The 23,052-nt window shown below is 39.7% G+C and overlaps 1 protein-coding gene across 11 annotated transcripts in view; it reads left to right on the top strand.

Moving 5' to 3' along the window:
• Positions 1-23,052, top strand: part of IGF2BP3 (insulin like growth factor 2 mRNA binding protein 3) — a 90,794-nt gene that overhangs the window by 478 nt on the left and 67,264 nt on the right. For 5 of the 11 annotated variants that reach the window (XM_070766988.1, XM_070766994.1, XM_070766991.1 and 2 more), the window contains exons 2-3: positions 3,431-3,625; positions 5,853-5,913. In XM_070766988.1, the coding sequence (XP_070623089.1) occupies positions 3,451-3,625; positions 5,853-5,913 (236 nt within the window). In that variant the 5' untranslated portion in view covers positions 3,431-3,450. Of the gene's footprint in view, positions 1-3,181; positions 3,626-4,309; positions 4,333-5,852; positions 5,914-23,052 lie in introns of those variants that run through there. The other 6 variants (XM_070766995.1, XM_070766989.1, XM_070766987.1 and 3 more) reach the window with 3 other exon arrangements.

The raw sequence follows: 23,052 nt of genomic DNA, 5'->3' as shown, positions 1-23,052 counted from the left end.
ATAGGAAGTTATAATTATGCTAAATTCAGGGTGGAGGCGGAGAGGAAAATAAGGAAGGGGAGGGAAAGCAAAGCTGACCAATGACATTTCCCCCCAACACTTAGAGTTCTGCTTTAGAGTAATTCCACCCCCCTCCATCCCTGTAATTTCGGGAATCCATTTTCTCCTGTCTTCCTTGCTTATCTGAAATGTGGTGCTTTAAAAAATTCTATCGTATCCCTAACAGTTGCCTATAAACAGCTTTATCGGACTCCTAGAGGGTAGCATGAATGATAGCTGTATTAGAATATTCATCCAAGGAGCTTAATTCTGTAAAAAGAGATCAGAATTCAAGACAAATCTCAGTTCTTCAAATAGAGACTTACCTTTTCCAATTGCAAGAACCGTTACAGTACTTTGTGTACCTATACCTAACGATAAATCTTAGTGTAACTCAAAATTTCAGAATATTTTAAACACTCCACCTCAGCTTTATTACCGTTTTTTCCAGAACTCCGATCCTTAAGAGAATTAAAAGTTTTAAATTGTTAATTTAAAATGTCAAAGAATTGTATAAACACATATATATATTAAGAAACAGATATACATTATACTTGTAATTAGATTAAATCAGATTGGAATTTTCTGGTATTGTTTTAAAGTAATCATTCCATTGTAATTTCAGTGACCATGTATTTTTATCAATAGTGAACCTTTTAAAAGCAACTGAACATTTTGAAATGTTAATTTATAAACTAATATTTTAGTTGCAAATTGTTATCAAATGTTTGAGATGTACCTTATAATTTTTTCATTTGCCCTAAATGAACAATACATTTGTTAGAAATTGGATTTTTCCTCATAAAATATTTATATTTTTACCATTTAATGTAGTAGAATAGATATTTTATATTTAAAAATACTTCTTGTCAATGAAAATTTAAGGTACCTATTTGATAGAAACTTAAGTCATGGGTCTTACCATGTATGTTCATCAATTCAAAATTCACTCAAATTTCATTGAGTAGCTGATTTCATAAATGCATAATTAAATCTGAAAGATATCTTAAGTTGTTTCTTTTCAGTTAAGAAAATATTTCGTATTAACATAAAACACCTGAAATGTTAAATGTTTGTCACATTTATAGAAACTTAATTGCATATGAATTTTATAAATTGTTTCTAAAATTATAGCTTTGGAAATAAGACAGCGTAAGCTCTTATTTTAACTTGCTTTGCAAAAATGTATTTAGAATATTATAGAAAATGTATGGTATGTTCACCTAATTATTTTATTGGGAGTTGATCTGGTTTAGCAGTTTATCTGTTAAAATACTTTTTCATACCTAAAAAAAATTCAAATCAAAGAAAAGAATTTTAATATCACAAAGCTGTTTATTAATGACTGTTAAAATATAGCAATTTATGCATTTGCTTCTTACACATGTTTCCGATACAATGTATCAAAACTATGATGCATCAATTTTCTTTCAGTATTTATTCTACAATTGATTTGACAAAAAGCATAGGTATAGCAACAGTGTTAACTAAAAATATTTAGTATTTCTGTAGTCAATTTGTTTAACTGCAAAATTGACAATATAACTATTTTCTGCATACTTTCACAAAAAAAATTAGTGCAGGAATTGTCATTGTGAACTAAATCAAATGCTGAACGTTGTAATTACCCATTATAACTACTTCCTCCAGCAATGCAGAATAAATGAATCCTTTGAAACTAAAGGGAATTCTTAAAACCTACTGGATTCCTAGCTATGAAATACAGTGCTGGCTTTCATTTCCATACTCTGTCTTCATCTTCAGGCTTCATTTTGTTTGCCCTGGAACCAGGCTCCACACATTCTACTCCCCCCCACCACAAACCCACCATTGTACACTTACAAATGTTGAAAATTATGAATGGTTCCTTGAACCAAAGAGGGGAGGAGAATGGGGTAGATGGATTCCTCTGTTCTATGGTAATTGCAGGGCTATGTGGTCCAATCACTCCCATTTTCTGAAGCAGAAATCACCATTACTAAATTTGAAATAATGGAGGAAGGAAGCAGCTTAGGAAGGGGGAGACATCCAGAGGAGCACATTGTCCTCTCCCCCTGAGCACTCCCACTTTTTAATCACCCTCCAACTGGCCTCCACCCCTTTGTCCTCCGATTCATAACGTTGAGCTCTAGAATCGATGCAACAAACGCTCATCAAACTGCCAGAAACATTATTATGCAGGAAGGAAAGGGGTGGGTGGGAGCTGTTTCAAGGAGACGGTTGTTCCTCCTCCTCCCGCCCTCTGCGAGACCCCTTGGTTTTTCTCTGGCGTGTAGCCAATTGTGAACAAGGCGCTAGACAGAGCCACCACGGGAAATCCCGGGCAAAAGTGGTAGTAGCATATCGTCCCTTAATTTGTGTGGAAGGCCAGCTCTGAGATCAGTGTTTTGCCCTTGTTATCCCACGGAGGTTCCTTAGGAGCTATAATAAACTCACTCAGCAGGCCCAAGCACACTTTGGGGAACCCCAGCGATTGCGGGGAAGGCGAATGGGTGGCCTTTGTGTCACATTTGGCCGCCTCCTTCCTGCTCTTCTGCCTTTTTCCTAGGTTAAAGGTAGGAAGGAATTTCGCCTCTCTTGACCCTTGGTAGTTATACAATTGTCCCGATCCAGACGAGGGAGCTTCTGAGTCTCGAAAGGCAGAGAAACTTGGCATACAGGAGATAGTTCGTATACTCAGCAACTAAATCCGAAGGAGAAAGTAGAAAACAGGAAAGAGAGCACGCGGTCAGGAGTCCTAGCCGATCAAATCTCGCTCTTTAAAAAAAAATGTTCTGAATGGCCAAAACTAGTTCGCTTTCTACTCCTTTGTGACTCCCTGAGCTTAATTCTGCTGTTATCTAATTGAGGCGTTCGTATTCCTCACGTGAGAAGTTGATTGGTAGTATGAACACGTGGCTCATTCAAAAAGCCGGACTATTCAAGTGATTTTTTTCCCCTTTCCCCTCCTCCCTCCCTCTTTCTCTCTCTCTTTCTTTTTGGAAGAGGCGGTGCCTGCGCTCTCGTATTTGTAACATTTTCATACTCCGCCTGCTGCTTGCAAGGGGGCTTGGGGGCAAGACAAAAAAAGTAGTTTCCCCCCCCCCCCTTTCTCCTCCCTTTCCCTTTTTTTAAACCGCCATCGCAGTTCCGAACGCATCGTGATTTCTTCGGGTAGCTCAGTGAACGTTCGGTATTTGGTCGCAGGCTTTTAAAAAAAAATCTCTGAAGCTGGAGGGAGGGGTGGGTGGAAGACCGACGGATACAAGCTGCGATTATAAATATCTCTCTCTTTCTCTGTGCACCCGCCCTCTTATTTTGATTCCAAGAATCATTTGAGGGGGTGTGTTGTTGTTTTGCTTGAAGTCAGCCTGTGCCTGTTGTTTTTTGTTGTTTTTGTCGTTAATCAAAGATCTATTTTTCACTAAGAAGATGAACAAGCTGTACATTGGCAACCTGGGCGAAAACGTGTGCCCTATGGACCTGGAAAGTATCTTTAAAGAGTCCAAGATTCCTTTCACCGGTCAGTTTCTTGTGAAGACGGGATATGCTTTTGTGGACTGCCCCGACGAGAATTGGGCTATGAAGGCCATCGAGGCACTTTCAGGTGGGTGAAGTCCCCTCAGCCATCCCAATCTTAGCTTCCCTACTACCCGTACGCTCAATTCAGGGCACCATCCGCTGCCTTCTTGCTCCAATACCCCCCCCAAGTAAGAATTCTCTCTGCCCCACCCCTCTGCGTATTGCCCTCGTCATTATGATTTAAAATTCCTACTCCCGGATTATAATCCCTGGATTTGGTCCGAAGGCTATTCCTGACGTGTTTATTTCGATGCGTGGTTCGGGTATAACTAGGCTGCAGTTTGTTCTGAAGGACTTCAGCCGCGCTATTCGGGGGCCCGGGAGAGCACTGTTTAGATTCGCTTGAGGAGGTTGCTGCTGCTTCCTTTGCAGCCCCCGGGCACTTTTGTCAGGTAACGCGGGAATGATTGGGGTTCAAGCCGTTTCTTTCGAAGGGGGGGGGAAGCATCGCGAATAGAAATTACAAGACCTCTAGGCACCGATAATTTGACCCTCTTTCTCTTCCCCACCCCAGTACTTAAAAAAAAAAAAAGCATTTAAAACGTGTTCGAGAAAACGGCGTGTCGGAGAGGGGGAGAAGACGCGCTAAACGTCGGCCACAGTAGTAGAAAAAGGGAGGCGCGCGCGCAGAAACGCACGAGCCAGGGCCCAACTAGCAGCCACCTATTTCGTGGCGCAGGGACTCCCTCTCGGTTTAAAACGCTCGCGCACGGAATACCGCAGCAGAGAGATGTAAGTTTCCAGTTGTCCGTGGGGCAGGTGGAAATGGAAACACGAGCCTTTCTATGGAGCCAACGTGCTGCGCCTCAGGCTTTGCTGGAAGCGCAAAGCGTGCGCGCCGGGCGATTCTCGCTGGCTTTTCTAAATTACGTTCTCCCCCTTCCCCGATATCCATTTCGAATTTGTGAGGGGATAGTTGCTGAGTGTGGGGCTGTTGATTCCTTCTCCCATTAGAAGCCAAACTTTGGCGGTTTAAAACGAAAACAACAAAGGGCTGCTCCTCCTCTATCGGGAGAGTGCTGCCTCTTTCCGGAGAGGAGGCCTGAAAGCCCAATTCGCCGCTGCTTCTGGGTGTCATTTCAGTTTTCTTTTTGGCTCTCAAGGCATTCACTGAGCATCTCGACCTCTCAGTTTCTACATCCTGTTTTTGTGTGAAAGACGACTTGGCGGGCTGAACGGGGGAGGCTGGTTAAACTGAATGATTTCATTTGAGTCCTGTTTTCGCTCTCCTCCACCTCTGAGCTGGGGGAGGAGGGGAACCTTGTCTCAGCCGGTGACTGTGGGAGTAGGCATATGAAAGAAGGCATGAGAGGGTGTATTTCCAGGAAAAAACGCGTGGGGAGCGCGCTCATTTTTCACCGAAACCAGCAGTTCCTGTTTCTCCTGACAAGTTATTAGAGGCCTGTTCTTTTCGTCAAGGGAGACATACATATATAGATGTCTTTGTGCAGTTAATATTTCCACATATCTTGGAAAGAATAGGTTAAATAATAAGCATCCACTTTAAAATAGAAAAGTCTCTTAGTACTAGTTTGAGAATTTATCTTGGAAATTGGCCTCTTCTAAAGTTATCTTTGTGACTTTCCCCCATCCTACAATATTTTAAAAACACATAAATGAGTTCTAATTGTGATGTCCTGCTTATTACATATTCAGTTCAGGAGGGCTTTAGAACAGTGATTTTCAACCTTTTTTGAGCTGTGGCACATTTTTTACATATACAAAATCATGGGGCACATTGAGCAGGGGAGAGTGGGGGGGGGGCTAAAAAAGTTTGGACAAAAAAATTCTCTCTCTCTCTTCCTCCCTTTCACTCTATTTCTCTCCCTCTTTCTCTCTTTCCCTTCCTCTCTCTCCATCCCTCTTTCTTCCTCTCTTTCTTCCTCTCTTTCTTTAAAAATATATATATATATATATATATATATTTATTGAATATTTATAAATATAAGACAATACAAAACAATATGTTGACAAAACAAGATGTTCATGTCATGTGAGTATAATCATCGTTTTCAGTGATATTGAACATGCTACATCAAACAATAACACCAAACACTCTTTCTATCTCTCCCTCCCTCCCTTGCTTTCTTTCTCTCTCTTTCTCTCTCTTTCTCTTTCTCTCTCTTGCTGAGCTTCGTGGCACACCTGACCATGTCTCACGGCACACTGGTTGAAAAACACTGCTTTAGAAGATCTGGTGGAGTGGGAGAGCACATAATTCATTCTATAATGAGTTGTATTACTATTTGCAGGTAAAGTGGAGCTGCAAGGTAAACTACTAGAAGTTGAACATTCAGTTCCCAAAAGACAAAGGTATTTTATTACATACGCATAATAGTTTAATGTCTACATTGAAAAATTCATTATTTATAAGAAATTTAGAAAGTACTTCAATCATTAAGAGGAAGCTGTCAAGAGAGTTGTGGTTGTAGAGAAATTTGTTATAATTTATAATAACATTTAATCTTAAAATACTTTGTAATGCAATTAATTAAAAATAATAATTTAGCATTAAGAATTAGCATGTTGACATTTAAAAAGATAAATGCGGTCTGTTAGCTTTCAAGGTTGGTGGTCTGAAATAGGAAACTGTTATTTTGTATAAAGGCCACCATGTTGAAGTATTTTCTCATCAAAAGATATTCTATCGGAGACAGCGGTTAATTTTTTTATAGCAATAAATGCTTATAAATAATTAGTCTTTTCTGAACTTGGTGAAGGGAATAGTTAGCAGTAGAATTTTTATGGAGCTGATACATTTGAATCTACCTATTAGAGCAACTTAACCCTGGGACAAGTACTTCCATTTTCAGTTCCTGAATGATTAGGATCATAAAGTATTCCTAGTTTTTAAAGAACACAAATTTACCATGTTTGTTATTTTTGTTATTAGGATTCAAAACCTAATTATGAATATTAATTAAATGAAAATATTTTTAAAAATATCTTCGGAAGTATTTTGAAAGATCTTTAGAAAAAGTTTGAAACCTATAAATTAGATCATCTCATATGGAGAATTAAAATATATAAAACTTATTTAAACAATTTTAGTTGGAAATGGAAGGTCTAGGTCAGTTATGGTGAATATTTTTTGCTTTGCATGTCAAAGGGGCATTGGGGATACACATGCACCCTCGTGCATGCACGCATGACCTCCCTCCCGGCATATGATGCAACACCCATTTTATTTTCTCCTCAGGCTTCAGAGCTTTTCTAGGTATCCGGGGAGGCAGAAAACACCTCCCCCAGGCAGAAAATGGCCCATTTGCCAAGTTTCAGTACAACTGGAAGGCCCGTTCTTTTGCTATCCCCAAGCTCCAGAGCTTTTCTAGGAGCGTGAGGAGGGCGAAAATGGCCTCCCTCTCCTGAGGCCCTCTGGAGGCAGAAAATGGCTCATTTTCCAAGTTTCAGTTGACCTGAAAGGCCCATTTTTTTGCTCTCCCCAAACTCCAGTGCTTTTCTAGGAGGCTGGGTAGGGCAAAAATGCCCTTTCCCACTCCCTGGAGGCCAGAATTTTAGTGATATGTCTATTTCCATATAATTATTCCAGTTAATATTCTTGGTATATTCTGTATTTCTCTTTCACTTAGTTTGGCGAGACTAAGGATATATTGTTAATCCATGTATTCTCATATTAATGGTTTTAATATTGTTATCAATATAAATTACATTTGTAGGGCCTGTTATTGCATGTACATCTGTTTCTATAGAAAAGTAGTTTCAAGAACTCAGTGCATTCCAGCAGTTTGAGCTCCTAAATTAAAAGATGTTTAATCAGTATTTACAGAATTAATCTTTAGAACGTCTATGAAAACCAGTAGAGAACTTTAGTGTTCTTGAATGCTCATTGGAATCGACAGGCAAATGGTAAATTTTGTGGGGTATGAGTAGGTGTTGAGTAGTGGTTGGCATATGCCAAATAGACTAAAAGAGGAAACAGAAGAGATGGCTAAGAACAAAATATTTATAGTTATATTAAACCGATTTCTGATTTACTAGGAAATATCAAGGTAACACAGGAATATAATATTTTGGTATTCACAACTCATGAATAATAGAAAATACCGTACTGTATTGTGGAAGTTTAAGTTTATTCAGAACTTGGAAATAACATTGTAGCAATGCCGCTATTTAGCCACATGTTTGAAAAGAATGTGGAGTATTCCTAGCTATGATTTTCACTTCCCACAAAAGGGAAAAACTATATACAGTGATCCCTCGATTAGTGCGGTCTCGATTAGTGCGAAACGCTATACCACGGTTTTTCAAAAAATATTAATTAAAAAATACTCCACGGTTTTTTTGCTATACCACGGTTTTTCCCACCCAATGACGTCATACGTCATCACCAAGAGTCACTTCTCTGTCTTTCTCTTTCTTTCCTGTCATTCTCTGCTTCAATCATTTTCTCATTTCTCTTTTTTTCTCCCCTTTTTTCTATCATTTCTCTCTCTCTTCCTTCCACTCTTCTCTCTCTCTTTCTTCCTCTCTCTCACTCTCTTCCTTCCTTTCTCATCTTTCTTTCTCTCTCTCTTTCTCTCTCTTGCTTCTTCCTCTCACACTCTCTTCCTCCCTCTCTCATCTCTTTGTTTCCTTCTCTCTCTTTCTCTATCTCTCCCCCTCTTGCTCGCGAGCGAGCGGCCGGGCGGGTGAATGGGCGAGCGAGCGGGCGGGCGGGTGAACGGCGGGCGGGCGGGTGTTGGGAGGGTGGGGGCAGCCGACATTCAAAGCAATCTTTGTCGGCTTCCGCACTTTCGTTGCTCCCCGGCTCCACCATCTGCGCATGCGTGGTCATGGAAAAAGGGCGCGCATGCGCAGATGGTGTTTTTACTTCCGCACCACTATACCGCGGAAAATCGATTAGTGCGGGAGGTCTTGGAACGTAACCCCCGCACTAATCGAGGGATCACTGTAAAACAAGTTCATGCATGCATATTGAAAATCTTTATATGCATGCATTTTATATAGTATTTAGTTTGCTTCAGCAGCTGTTACTTTGTTGGGTGATACAAATACCAGAGACTGATTATTCAAATAGCATTGGTATCATATGGATAGTGTAGCTTTGGAGTAGAACCTGATTCTTATGGGCTAAGGCTACATTATACTGAGTCAGTCCTTGAGTATAAATATTATTTAATCCTTGAAAATTTCACAGATATGACATTTATCCCTAAAATTAGAATCTTCTTGAAAGTACTATTCTTATTTTGAGGAGCTGTGCTAATCTACTTTACATTATGTATCTCTTAAGTGTGTTTGGGGGAGGACGTGTATTTGTTACTATCCTAACCATTTATATTTAGTTTGTAACAGATAATTAGAAGTGAAACAAATATGCTCAACAATTTTTTTTGTCTCCAAGCTCATGTATAGCAGTGCCTGGTGGTATATTATGAACTGTTTCTGCTCACTAAACAAACATAAAAACATTATACATCTATACATCATACATGTATGCATATATACATATTGTATTCAGATAAGATTTCTGCATAAAATGTTTGTTCTGGTTTCCTGAATAATTAAACAATTTAAGCTGTCTAATTAATAAATTTTGGTTAGAAAAAATACTAAACATTTGATTGATATTTTAAAATGTTCTTAGGAAATCTAGTTCTATGAAAGAGATTAATCTTCCATATTGTCTTTCACATAAACCTTTATGTTCTATAGCTCTGTATTCAAATTATTGTATTAAAAAGTCTACAAAATAAGTCTAAAGAAATAATACTACCCAACTTACTGTAGATAATAGTTTGTGGCTCCTTATTAGTACGTGGAAGGGGATTGTTAGGGAATTCCAGGATTGGTTAACTAGACTGGAATTGGAAGAAACTAACAGTAAATTACTTTGATCACACAGCCAGGAAGATGCCAAAATGCAAGTTATTAGTTTTAAAAGCATTTTTATCTTTTACTTTATAATACAGTATCCATAACCAGGTTTTATAAAATACAAGCAGTTGAAAATATCAGTTTCATATTTTCCTAGAAATACAGTAGCATAACTTTTGACATAGATTATAAGATATGTAATATATTTGGAAAATTAATCAGCAGTATCTCTATGCAGATACAAAGTTTAAAGATTGGCTGGTAAGTATACTTAGAAGGAAAAGGAAGTTAGCATTCATCCCATACTTCCTATAATGAAACAAAGAAAAAAATAGCTGAACTAGTTCTAGCATTAGTGCAGTTGCTGCTCTTTTGACCTCTAAATTAGTTATATCCTGTAAAACAGAATGATTTTCTATTTAAGTCAATTGTAGGATACATTGTAAGTTTGCTGTTCTTACAGTACAGTTGTTTATCCTGTAGAATGCCATCCCTGAGCAATTAAAAAAAACCATTATTGTACACATAATTCTTTTAATTTTCTTGTTCTAACATTTTGAAAAAAGGTGAATCTAAAGTAACGTTTGTTTTAACATCCTTAGAATAAGATGTTTTTACTAATATGCAGTGCAGTTTTAAATATTAACTCAATTTTGTAAATTAACTCTAAGAACTGGTTATAGTGCACTGTCTTTTTAATACTAATAGGTTACATGGGTAATCTAGGAGGAGGTTTTCTTGTATACAGTACTTTGATTCTGCCTTTGTAACCATGAAGAAAAATATGAAAAAAGAAGTCGGTCAGGTTTTGGTTGTACCTGTGTATTAATGTTGTAAAAGGATTTTGTAGCAGTCTCTGGAAGTGTGTTTTTGTGTCTTCTAGTCTGAGGAAACAGACATATAAATACTACATTTCATTTGCAGGGTTAATTTAACAATGGTCAGTTTTTAGTTATCTATTATTTTTAAATGTACAGTATTGAAACCAATTCATAGTAACAATATTTAAAAAATTAGTGATACAATACAGCACCATGGGAATTGCTACAGAAAAATAACAATGTTGACAAAAATATTCAATAGAAAAACCTTTATTATTGATGAGTAATCATTGGGAAACAAATTTTGGGGCTAGTATAGTAGGATTGGTGAAATTATTGCTTCTTCTGTTGTGGCAATGATACTGCATATGTAAATAGTTCGAAATTATTATTTTTTCCTTTGGACCACTAAAAAAATGCTGAAGGAAACAACAAGAATATTATGAAGGAAAAACTTAAATAAGGCAGCCATTTTACCCACCTATTCTTCTCCATTGCCCAACTCCCATCACCTGCTCATTTGTTTGGCAAAGAAATTGAAGTCTTAAGTATAAAACGTATCAGGAAAGACTGAATGAACTCAATCTGTATAGTCTGGAAGACAGAAGGAAAAGGGGGGACATGATCGAAACATTTAAATATGTTAAAGGGTTAAATAGGGTTCAGGAGGGAAGTGTTTTTAACAGGAAAGTGAACACAAGAACAAGGGGACACAATCTGAAGTTAGTTGGGGGAAAGATCAAAGGCAACATGAGAAAATATTATTTTACTGAAAGAGTAGTAGATCCTTGGAACAAACTTCCAGCAGACGTGGTTGGGAAATCCACAGTAACTGAATTTAAACATGCCTGGGATAAACATATATCCATCCTAAGATAAAATACAGGAAATAGTAAAAAGGCAGACTAGATGGACCAAGAGGTCTTTTTCTGCCGTCAGTCTTCTATGTTTCTATGTTTCTAAGTAACAGCTGTCAAGTTTTTCTAAATGAAGGATAAATGTATGAACTTTCCCTCCTGCTCCCAGATTTGGCTTCTGAACCAGCATAGTGGTTCGTATTGGGAATTAAGGACACACAAATCTATTGATATTAGGGTGTTCAAAAAGGATCCACTGGTTTCAACTTTCTCATATTCCCAGGAAAAAGAATATAGTTTTGGGAATAAATGTAAAATAATTTTAGGACGTGCACATTTTCTAGAATCATTTCTCTTTGCATATTGGAATTTCCCTTATCATTTGAAGGATTCTGAATGTTTGGACAAAGGAGTACGTTTTATAATTGGCATCTTGCTTTCCTCATCTGTACTTGTTACTGCTTCGATGGGAGCAAATCAGTTATACATATAATTCTCAGCTTAAAGACTGTTCACGTAAATGATTATCTGAATTACGATGGTCTTGGAATGCACACGTGGAAATATTGTAAAGTATTTCAGGCCCTGGCAAAATGTTGTACCACTCCCACATTCATGATTACAGTCTGGGTGCTTTGCAACCTGTTTTGCACTGATGACTAATCACCAAGCACCTCGCTATCCTGTGATCACCATTTGCAATCATTCCGGCCAGATTCCCCCCAAAATCAGATGGGAAGTTGACAGAGAAGATTGCAAGCTGAGGCTGCCTCTTCAGAGGAATGACCCATCTCTAACTTGGAGAGTAGGATGGGCATTAATATTTTCAAGGGGGCCTCATGAGAAACTAGGGTACTGTGAAGGGATGAACTGATGTAATTTAACTTGAAGTCCTCCACTCTGCCACTTCAATTCCTCCAGTGCCAAGCGCTGCACAGATGCAGAAACGCATTTTAGATGTCCTTTTGCTGCCACCAGCCAACTGAAGTAGCGGACAGCAATTGCACTGAGCCAGATCCACTCGGCTTCTCTTGCCTCCTGCGGCGTGGTTATTTACATTTAATTTCTAATTTCCTATTGCCCTCACATGAGCTCAAAAGGGCCCGCCAAAGGGCTGAATGTAGCTGGGGTTATAAAATGCCCAGATCTGCTCTAGCGGCTAGCTGAAAATCATGCGAAAAGAGCTGAGCTCCTTTGGCAGGATGCAGAAATGAAGCTCTGATCCTAAAGATTTGAGCTCCATTCTTGTACATCATCAGAGGAGTTCCCTTCTGTGCATAGAGGGAAGCTGAAGTCCTTTGGCAGGTAGTTCTTTCAGCAAGTCCTGAGATAAAAGAGAGATGAAGTCTAAACAGACAATGGATAGGCAGAAAGATAAGCTCAGGGTGCCGTAAGTGGCTGGGGAAAGGCGGCACCTGCATGTCTCTGCTCAGGGGATGAAAACCCTGCTTGGATTTTGCCAAAGAGGCTTTTCAGCTCTTGCTTGAAACCTTTTAGAGGTATCCGCATCTCCCCCCCCTCCCAGCCATCCTGCTCCCCCTTATTGGGATTCTGTATGCTTAACAACCTGTAAGATAGCTTATTAAATGCAATCAGAGATGTTATGATTGTGATTTTGTGCAGAGCAGTCACATAACTTTTCTCTTAATAACTGCTTATCTCAAGGATTAAAATTCTGGTCCCAATTATGGTCATAAATCAAGGAATATTTCTATTTTTTTAATATTGGATTGAAAAAAAAAACAAATGGTAATCTATTTATAAAACTGCAAAGACACTACATAGATGTGTCCCTGCATTTGACAAGTCATGTTTGCTTTAATAATGTATTTTTACAGTCTGAAACCATTTCTTTCCTAAGTTGACAAGAAATAGGTTGCCAATTTCAACAGCCTAAGCTCTGGTTTCATGGAGGTATATGGGGAGACGTTAATTTATTTGGCTTTGGATGAGGCTGCTATCCCTTTTCTTATTTCTGCTTGATATCCCATATCATATATAGAATAGCCCCCAATCTTTGATGTAGGATTTGATGGCCATGCTGAAAATACAATTTATACTTCGCCTTTCCCATCCTAAAAGAATGAACGTAGAAATTTTAACAAATTGTTTTCTTATAAAGAAATGCACAATGTTGAATCCTGAGAATGAATGGAAGTGGAGAATGGCACCATCTTTAGGTTTCTTTTAGATTTAGATTTTTCCTTCCTGGTACAGGTTTTCAAAAAGCAAAGAAAATGTTTATTCAACAGTGGTCAATAGTCATTTTGATGGAGGAGTTCCTTGATTTTGTTATGGGTTGCATTTGAGTTTACTGAGGATATTTTATCTATTAATATTTCTATATATGTTTTTTGTTGTTGTAAAAAGCAGGGATCTCTCTGGAAATTGTATAATTGTAATAGAAAAATAAATAAAAAAAATTATAGAAAGATTATTGAAACTCCTATTCAGGGATAGTAATAATGTAATGATAAACTGTCTCCATTATGTGTTTTCTATGAAAAACTTGCCTAAAAATCAAACTGGCCTTTGTAGATCTGTTTTCTCTTTTCTTGTCTTATGTTGGCACAAGTCATTTATAACTTTCCACTAGTAAGTTCTATGTAATCCTTCATATTTGAAAATTATGTTTGAACCAAAATTGAAAAATGAAACAACAATTTTAATTGTAACTAGACTACTTAAGGCATGTTATGCATAGACTTATGCACAGCTATTTGTACTATCTACAAAAGAGTTGGGCTTGCAATATGGTTTCAGGATGGTTATCTGCTGGAATCCCCCATTTTTTCTCTGCATGTCTTTGAAAACTCAAGAGTTCTGCACACTCCTTAACAGCAACAGTAAATGCCAGAATTGAATTCACTAAGGAATCTGGTCGTGTATTATCTCACTTTACAATTGCACCTCTTAGTGACTGAAATTCCTGTCCCATGTGATCATAAAGACTACTATATATAGCATTTGCTGTATATTGGAAAAGGAGACTAAAGCTAATACAATACAAGAAATATTTCAGAATTAATATTTTTTTACAGAGGACTGAATTGTTTGTCCCAGTAGAGTTTACTGTGTAATATTTTGAGTATCAGTGTAAAATCATATATTAACTTGGGGAAAGAAAGAACTTCCCTTTCCAGAACTAAGAATTTTTATTAGCAGAAAGCAACATGGGTATTTTTAATACAATGGAGCTTGTGCATTTGCAGGTAGCTGGAATATTTCTTGGATTAAGCTTCTTTGTCTTTAACATTGGTTTTCCTTTTTAGTCAAAATAAAAATATTTTGGGATTTGCTGTAGGACTACAATGCATGTACTATAGATTCTGAATTTTTTTTTTTTTACTAAATTATATTACAATTAGCATGAACAGTATTTAACTTATAGTATTTAACTTATAAAAATGTAATTATTATTGTTAAGGGATTTATTATTAAGTATTTTCTTAAACAGATTTGTTGGTAAATGAAAGATACATAAGCTGAATAATATTCACACAATAATTAGCAACTGGATACCACTTATGAAATTGTAGAATAAAAATTGTAGAACAGACTTAATTTCTATCTGAACAGGGGGTTGGACAAGAAGACCTCAAAAGTATCTTCCAACTCTATTGTTCTGCTCTAGAAAAGAACAGAACGACAGAATCCAAATCAAATTCCATTGATTTATAAACAAGTAAACTCCATTCATGTTTAAATTCCTATTGGGAGATACAAACAGCTCAAAAAACAAAAGCTGGAGTCTTCCCTAATTTCCCACATTTTGTATAGGACTTTATATGACTGTTCTTTTTTCATCAGTGGAATTTAAAACTTTATGTTGACTGTGTGACATTATAGAATAAACATTTAGGACAAACATTTTAATTTAGAATGTATTATACAGTGATAAAATTCAGCAAAATAGTGAAACTGAAGCATTTTGGATTGAAAATGTTGATATACTAATTAGTATATTGGAAGAGGATATAAATTTTTTAAATTAGCACAGAGCTTAATGCTTAGCAGAGGGACTTGATGAGTTTAAATAAACTCACATGCTTCTTTTCTATTAGACTGCTCTAGGGATAAAGGTGTGAATTTGCCTCGAAAATTAAGTATCAAGTAGTTCTTTAAGATAGTAATTTAGCTGACATGATATGCTTGAAGAACAGCTGAAAGCCTTTTTGGTTTCAGTTATCAAAATTGGTTTTTCTTTATTCCTGGGTAAAATGCAATATAGGCACTCCTTGACTATGAGCATAATGGACCCTCCCTTTGCCATAAGGGTCATAAAGAGGCTTTTACAACCTTTTTGTGGTGGTTGTTAAGTGATCATTAAGCAAACCCTTTTGTTTGTTCTGAGGTGCTTTCCCCCCAAAGTAGAATTGAGTTATAAGCATTTTTGAAGGGTTCCATCATAATTTAAAACAGGTGCTAAATTTTAAATTAAGGACTACCTGCACGAACTGTAAATAAATAATAATGAAATTTTCCAGATAACTTTAAAATAAGTATTGTTTTGTCATGGTGGAAATAATTATAACATAGCAATGAAAATGTGTTCTTGGTTTGCTATTACAATTGATACTGTCTGGTTTTTGTATGAAGATTTGGATGAGGAATTGCTGATAAATATATCTTTGTCTTATTTTCTCATCTGAAAAATTAGAGTAATAGCTTAAATGTGAGAATTCTCTGTTGAATTTTCTCAGCATATTATCTCCTTTTGCTTAGTTTATTTGAGGCTTTACTCTTGTGTATAAACTGGAGGATACTAGTGATTTTAAGATATTAAATAGAATGTTTTTCGGGAGAGGGGTGTGGTCACTGGCCCGGTGAGACAGAATCCTCAGCGCTCTGTTCGGGGGTGCCGATTCTATCGAATCGGCCCAAAGCTCCCTGAAAGGAGGGTGAAGAAGAGGACTTGGCAAAGGTCTGTTTTGGGGTCTGCATATCCCACGGACAGACTGCCTGGAGCCTCAACCAGCAGTGGTGTGAAGCGGCTTCGGTCATCATAGCCACAGCTCAACTACGTGTCAGGAAGAGAATTGTTATTATGTTAAAAGTCATCTGGAAAGAAGAAAGAGTTGTGCTGAAAGTTGAATGGAAGAAAATTGTGAGTTGTGTTAAATGATTTGCCAATTTTTTTTCTTTTTTTAAAGAGAACTGGTTTTTTTGAATAAGAGGAGGAGATATAAGGAAGCTGAACAAGATGGATAATTAGCACGTAACTGTTTAATGTCTATTGAGTCGATTAGAACAGCGTTTCCCAACCGGTGTGCCGCGGCACACTAGTGTGCCGCGAGACACAGCCAGGTGTGCTGCGAAGCCTAGGGAAGCTCCAGCTGGGCGGGGCGCTGCCGGACCGCCGGTGCCTCGGACCTGGAGCTCCCACTCGCAGCTGTCCCCCGGCTACTGCCCGATGCAGCTGTTTCCGGCGCTCTCCTGCTGGGCCCCAAAGAAGGAAGGCGGGAAAAAGGAGAGCTTCATTATTCGCACCTCCTTTTTCCCACCTTCCTTCTTTGGGGTCCAGCAGGAAAGCGCTGGAAACAGCGGCATCTGGCAGTTGCTGGGGGACAGCTGCGAGCACCGTTCCCCGTAAGCTGCCCCCTCTCCTCCTCCGCTGCCGCCTCCTGTCTTGGGGCACGATCTGCCCCCTCTCCTCCGCCGCCGCTTCCTGCCTTGGGGCGAGCGATCCGGGAGTCCGGGACTGTGTGGCTTTGCGCCATGAAGAGAAAACGGCCGACTTTCCCCTGCTGCCCGAGCCGTTTTCTCTTCATGGCGCAAAGCCACACAGTCCCGGACTCCCGGATCGCTCGCTTCCCCGGTCAGCAAAGCCATCTGCCCAGGAAAGCGCCACGCATTGAAAAAGTGCGATGCTTTTCCGGCAGCCGGCTTGCTGGCTGGAGAAGCGAGTGATCCGGGAGTCCGGGACTGTGGCTTTGCGCCATGAAGAGAAAATGGCAGCAAGGAAAAGTCAGCCGGGCTAACGGGAGGCGGCGCGTGGCTGGGCACTGGGGACGTCTGGGAGGGCGAGGGGGCTGATCGCTGCTGCCTCTTAGCTGCAGAGCCGGCTGGCGGAGGTGAAGACAACAGCCGCCGGCTCTCTCCCTCCACTCTCTCCGGCTCTCTCACTTTCTTTTTCTCTCTGTTGCCGGTGTGGTGAACGAGAGAGAAAGAGAGAGAGAGAAAAAGGAGGGGAGAGAGAATGAGAGAGAAAGAAAGCAAGAGAGAAAGAGAGGGGGGAAGGAGGGAGAGGGAAAGACATAGAGGGAGGGAAGGAGGGAGAAAGAGCAAAAAAGAGAGGAAGAAAGAAAGAGGGATGGAGAGAGAGAAAGAAGGGAAGGAAGGGAGAGAAAGAGGGAGGGAGAAATAAAGTGAAATGGAGGAAGATATTTTTTTTTGTCCAAACTTTTCTTTAGGCCCCCCCCCCGCCCCCTCAGTGTTCCCCAGAATTTTGAAAATATGAATAATGTGCCGCGGCTCAAAAAAGGTTGGGAAACACTGGATTAGAAGGTGACAGCTGACCCAGGTGGTAGCTTTTGGATACTTAGTTTGATTAAAACTTGACTTAAAAGAACTTAATTTGTTTTAAGTTTCTGAATCCTTCCTTCCCTGTTTGGGCTAAACATTTAAAAATTGGAATTAAGGCTTTTTTTTTTCTTTTCTGGATTAATGGTGCTGCCATTTATTGGAAGAAGGTCTGTTGGTGGGAGAATGATTTGCTTATTTAATTAACATCTGTTGTTTGGCCTTGGAAAAAGAAAAAAAAAGAGAACCTAACGAGGACAGACATTCTTTAAAAACTGATAAAAGAAGAAACCTTGATTGTGGTAACAGAGTTGGACTTGAACTTTGAACGAACTCTCTGGGAAAAAAATCCTTGAAGTTGCATTACATCTTATGAAACTGGTGGAAATAACATATTAGGCTGTTCAAGATAATTTTTCCTTTTCTAAATATATGGAAATATAAAAGTTCTTTCTGTAGATATGGAGAAATCGAAGATCCTGGAGATTAGAGAAATCATTAATGATATTCTTGAAATTATGAATGAATTTAGACAATCAATTAGAGACTGTACAGGAATTACTAGAGAAACAAAAGAGGCAAATGACCCAAAAGAGAAAAGAGGAGCAGAGGATCCTGCAGAACAACTAGGAGGATGTGGAAAACAAGGTATTGGCAAGATGGAGAATGAATGGATTGATTAAAGGAGATGTTATTAAATCGGATGACTCGGTTATTTTAACAAATGACAGTATTAAAACCATTGTGAATTGTTTGGTCATGATCGGGCTGTTGATTGTATGTTTTACTATGAGCATATTGAAATTAGCACAAAAGAAAAATCGAAAGGATGTGATTGGGAGGCAGGGGTTGACCAGACTCAAAAGAATGTAACATTGAAAGTGACTGCGTGAAAAAATATAAAAAGCTGATATTTGTAAAAATTAAAGGTGTCAAGAGAAGAAATAGAAAGAATAAAATGGAAAAGAAGACTAAAGGGGGTTATAAAAAAATAAAAAAAGGGGTTTGGTTCAGAGTTCTGCTCAGATTAAAGAAATTGGAGTTTGAGAAGGGTTGATTAAGTTTGGAATATTTCTTAACTGTTTTGTTTAACTTTAATTATTATTTTTAATTAGATATATGAATTTAGGAATTGATTACTGGTATTAATAGAATTATTAGTATTGATTATAATAAAATACTGATTTAGATTATTAAAGACTGAGTGAAATTAGAGAATATTTAGAAACTTTCTATTTCTTTTCTCAAAATGATTGAAATCGATTGGTATTTAAGATTAACAGTTAAGTAAGAAATGTAGGTAAGCATTAATTCGCTAATGGGTTGAAATAATCTTAAAAATTTGGGAAAGCGGTCCTTGGAAAAAGCTGATTATCTAGGCCTCAGCAGTCAGGATTCAGGCCCAGTTACAGCACGGAAACTGCTTTGGTCGCGTTGATGGATGATCTCTGGCAGGTACGAGACAGGGGCTTGTCCTCTGTCCTGGTGCTTCTTGACCTCTTAGCGGCTTTCGATACCATTGACCATGGTATCCCTCTGCACCAGCTGGAGGGGCTGGGAGTGGGAGGCACTGTTCTTCAGTGGTTCTCCTCCTGCCTCTCTGGTCGGTCACAGTCGGTATTAGTGGGGGGTCAGAGGTCGACCTCTAGGTCTCTCCCTTATGGGGTGCCTCAGGGGTCGGTCCTCTCCCCCCTGTTATTTAATATCTACATGAAACCACTGGGTGAGATCATCTAAGGGCATGGGGTCTTAATTCAAAGTGTTGATTATGACCTATGAAGGCCTCTATGGCATTGGACCAGAATACCTTCGAGACTGTCTTCTGCCGCATGAATCCCAGTGGCCGATCAGGTCCCACAGAGTTGGCCTTCTCCGGGTCCTGTTGACTAAGCAATGCCGTTTGGCTGGACCCAGGGGAAGAGCCTTCTCTATGGCGACCCTGGCCCTCTGGAATCAACTCCCCCCCAGAGATTAGAACTGCCCCCACCCTCCTCGCTTTTTGCAAGCTGTTGAAAACCCACTTATGTGGCTAGGCATGGGAAAATTTATTTATTTATTTATTTATTAGATTTGTATGCCGCCCCTCTCTGAAGACTCGGAGCGGCTCACAATAATAAGTTGATATACCTCCCCATCTATTAGGGTTTATGTGTGGTTTAATTGAGTTGTAAGATTATTTTAATTATAAGGGTTTAATTATAAATTGTTTTTAATATTGGTTTTGTACACTGTTTATTATTGTTGTGAGCCACTCTGAGTCTCTGGAGAGGGGCAGCATACAAATCTAATACATTATTAATATTATTATTATCATTATCATCATCATTATTATTATTATTATCAAATGTATCATAGTGGTACCTCTACTTAAGAACATCTCTACTTAAGAACCAATTTTTACTTAAGAACCCGAGCCTGGAAAAGTTTCCCAGGAAAATTTGAGAGCAGCATAAAGGTCCAGCCAGTTCCTGCCATTCCCCCTTTAATCCCGGCCATCTCAGGCTTTTCTGGGCTGCCAGAGGAGCCTTTTGGTGGTGCTTTGGCAGTCCAGAGTGAACGAAGCATTTTCCTTTCTTTGGGTGCTTGGAGAGGGAATAAACCTCTGCCCAGAGAAAAGAAATGTTCCCTTTGCTCTGGGCAGCCGAGGAATCACTACAGCGAAGGAAAGGCACCAAAGCAAATGAACGAGAGGAGAGGGGAGCCCTTCAGCATGGGAAGGAAGAGGCAGCAGGTAGCAGCAGCAGCAGTCAGTGTATGGGAGGCAGCCTCCTGGCGGATGTATTGGAGGCGTGTGCTCTTCCTCGTCGCCTCAGAGTCCCTCTTTTTTTAAAGCCTTAAAGACTCATACCATATTTTTGGAGTATAAGATGCACCTGGATTTTAGAAGTGAAAAATAAGGAAAAAATTATTCTGAATCAAATTGTGCAGTAATATTCTGAATCAAATTGTGTAGTAATATATTATTTAATAAAATACCAGTGTAGCAGAATACTTTTTACAACCATGTACAGTGATCCCCCGCTCGTTGTGAGGGTTCCGTTCCAGGACCCCCCGCAACGAGCGGGTTTTCGCGAAGTAGCGCTGCGGAAGTAAAAACACCATCTGCGCATGTGCAGATGGTGTTTTTACTCCCGCAGCGCTAGCGAGGAGCCGAAGATTGGGGGCGGGGCGGCTGTTTTAAAACGTCGCCGCCGGCATGGGGGGCTTCCTAGCAGCCCCCCAAACCCAGGTTGGGGGTCCGGGGGGTGCTGGCAAGCCCCCCATGCCGGCGGCGACATTTTAAAACAGCCGCCCCGCCCCCAATCTTCGGCTCCTCGCTAGCGGGCAGGCAGGCGGCGGACAAGCCGTTCGCTGGTGCTGGCTCTCGGCGCTTTCGAGCTGAGTCCTGGAGCGAATTCGCTTCAGGACTCAGCTCAAAAGCGCCGAGAGCCAGCGCCAGCGAACGGCTTGTCCCCGCTGGCTCTCGGCGCTTTCGAGCTGAGTCCTGGAGCGAATTCGCTTCAGGACTCAGCTCGAAAGCGGCGAGAATGAACGGCGTGGGCGGGCGAAGGGCGGGCGGCAGCGAGGAGTTTGCGTGGGCGGTGGGGAAACTCCTTGCTGATGCCCGCTGCTCGCCCTCCCGCCAGCAAGAGGGGGAAGACCCAGGGAAGCCGCCCAGCAGCTGATCTGCCGGGCCCCATCTACGCATGCGTGCCCATAGAAAAAAAGGGCACGCATGCGTAGATGGTGTTTTGACTTCCGGGTTCAAAAATCGCAAGTTACCCTGTTCGCAATGGTTGGGGACGCAATAACCGGGGGATCACTGTACACTTTTTACAAACTTCAAACATGATTTCAATTAAATATATTAGATACCAAAACATTATTCACAGCAATGCTACTGATTGGTTCTACTCACCAGAACTACTCTAGTCTTCCAGGGAATAAAATCAATTAGTTCTCTACTGTTAAATTTAGGAAATAAACTCTAGTTTAAAATTGTTTTGTTGGAGCTCCTGTAGTCTTAAACCTGTTAACCAGTACAATACTTAAAGGCAGGGGTCCCCAAACTTTTTATACAGGGGGCCAGCTCACTGTCCCTCGGGCTGTTGGAGGGCCGGACTATAAAAAAAACCTATGAGCAAATCCCTATGCATACTGCACATACCTTATCTTAAAGTAAAAAACAAAATGGGAACGTACTATTTAGAGGGAAGGGAAGATGTCTGAAATTCATATATGTTTATGTTTTGTTTTGAATTTTCTTTTGTTAAAATCTGATTGTCTATACAAGGTTTTCTTGGCTTATAGAAAAATGTATAAAGAAAGAAGGAAGCACTTTGGCATAATGGTTAATAAGTTTAAAAAATTGGTGTACTTTTTGAAGGAACATTAAGGAGGGAATTTAATTTTAAAAATGAATGTAACAGGATGACAAAATTATAAAAAAACTTTTGCAACTTTTTTGATGATTGATATTAGTTACTAACAAAATATCGCAATTTATTCATGGAAAATTAGATGGTACACTGTATTGTTTGAATGTATGTTAAGAAAAAAACTACCCCCCCAAAAAACAGTCCTTCCTCTGTCCCTCCATTTCTCCTTCCTTCCTTCCTTCCTTCCTTCCTTCCTTCCTTCCTTCCTTCCTTCCTTCCTTCCTTCCTTCATTCATTCATTCATTCCCTCCTTCATTCCTCTCCACTTCTCTTTCCCTCCCTTTCCTTCTTGCTCTCTTTTCCCTGTGCTCCTGTCAATCACCGGCAGGCTGGATAAATGGCCTCAGCGGGCCGCATGCGGCCCATGGACCGTAGTTTGGGGACCGCTGCTTAAAGGTAACAGCAAGACCAAAGGGATGATGTTACTGCTTCACAAACCAGAGGCAAAACTGTTCGATTACAGTTGTATCAAAAACAGCAAATTTGAACCATCTGTTAGAAACATGGTTCCTAATGTGGGCCCCATAGGGAAATAATTTTAATTTTAATGGGGGCAAATTAAACCTTATTTAAACCAAGTTAATGGCCTTTTATGCTTCTCCTGCATGAGGAGTCTACTTTTTAAATAATAAGAATTATATGTTGGGAGGATCAGGATTTTAGAAATGCTTAGGTGGGGCATGGCCAAAAAAAGGTTGGGAACCACTATGTTAGAAGAAGCATGTCCCCATGAAAAAATTCAATATGGCAATGCTAAATTGTCAGCTCCATTAAATGGATCAGGCCAGGAAATCAATTCCATCAGCTCCCCATTCCTCCACGTCACTTCGCTCCTGTCCTGGCTAAATCGTGTGGCAGCAAACAGGCTTTGGGGGTTTTGGCTGGGGGGGGAGGGAGTTAGGAAGGTCCTACTGCTTCCTCCCCCAGCCAAAAACACAAAGCCAGGCAGCCTCCAGCCGCCAAAGGAGCCTTCTGATTCTCCCCGCTTCTCTGTCC

The sequence above is a fragment of the Erythrolamprus reginae genome, chromosome Z (assembly GCF_031021105.1).
Source record: "Erythrolamprus reginae isolate rEryReg1 chromosome Z, rEryReg1.hap1, whole genome shotgun sequence".
Classification (NCBI taxonomy): domain Eukaryota; kingdom Metazoa; phylum Chordata; class Lepidosauria; order Squamata; family Dipsadidae; genus Erythrolamprus; species Erythrolamprus reginae.
The sequence above is the reverse complement of the archived record's forward strand: the minus strand, read 5'-3'. Positions and strand labels throughout refer to the sequence as shown.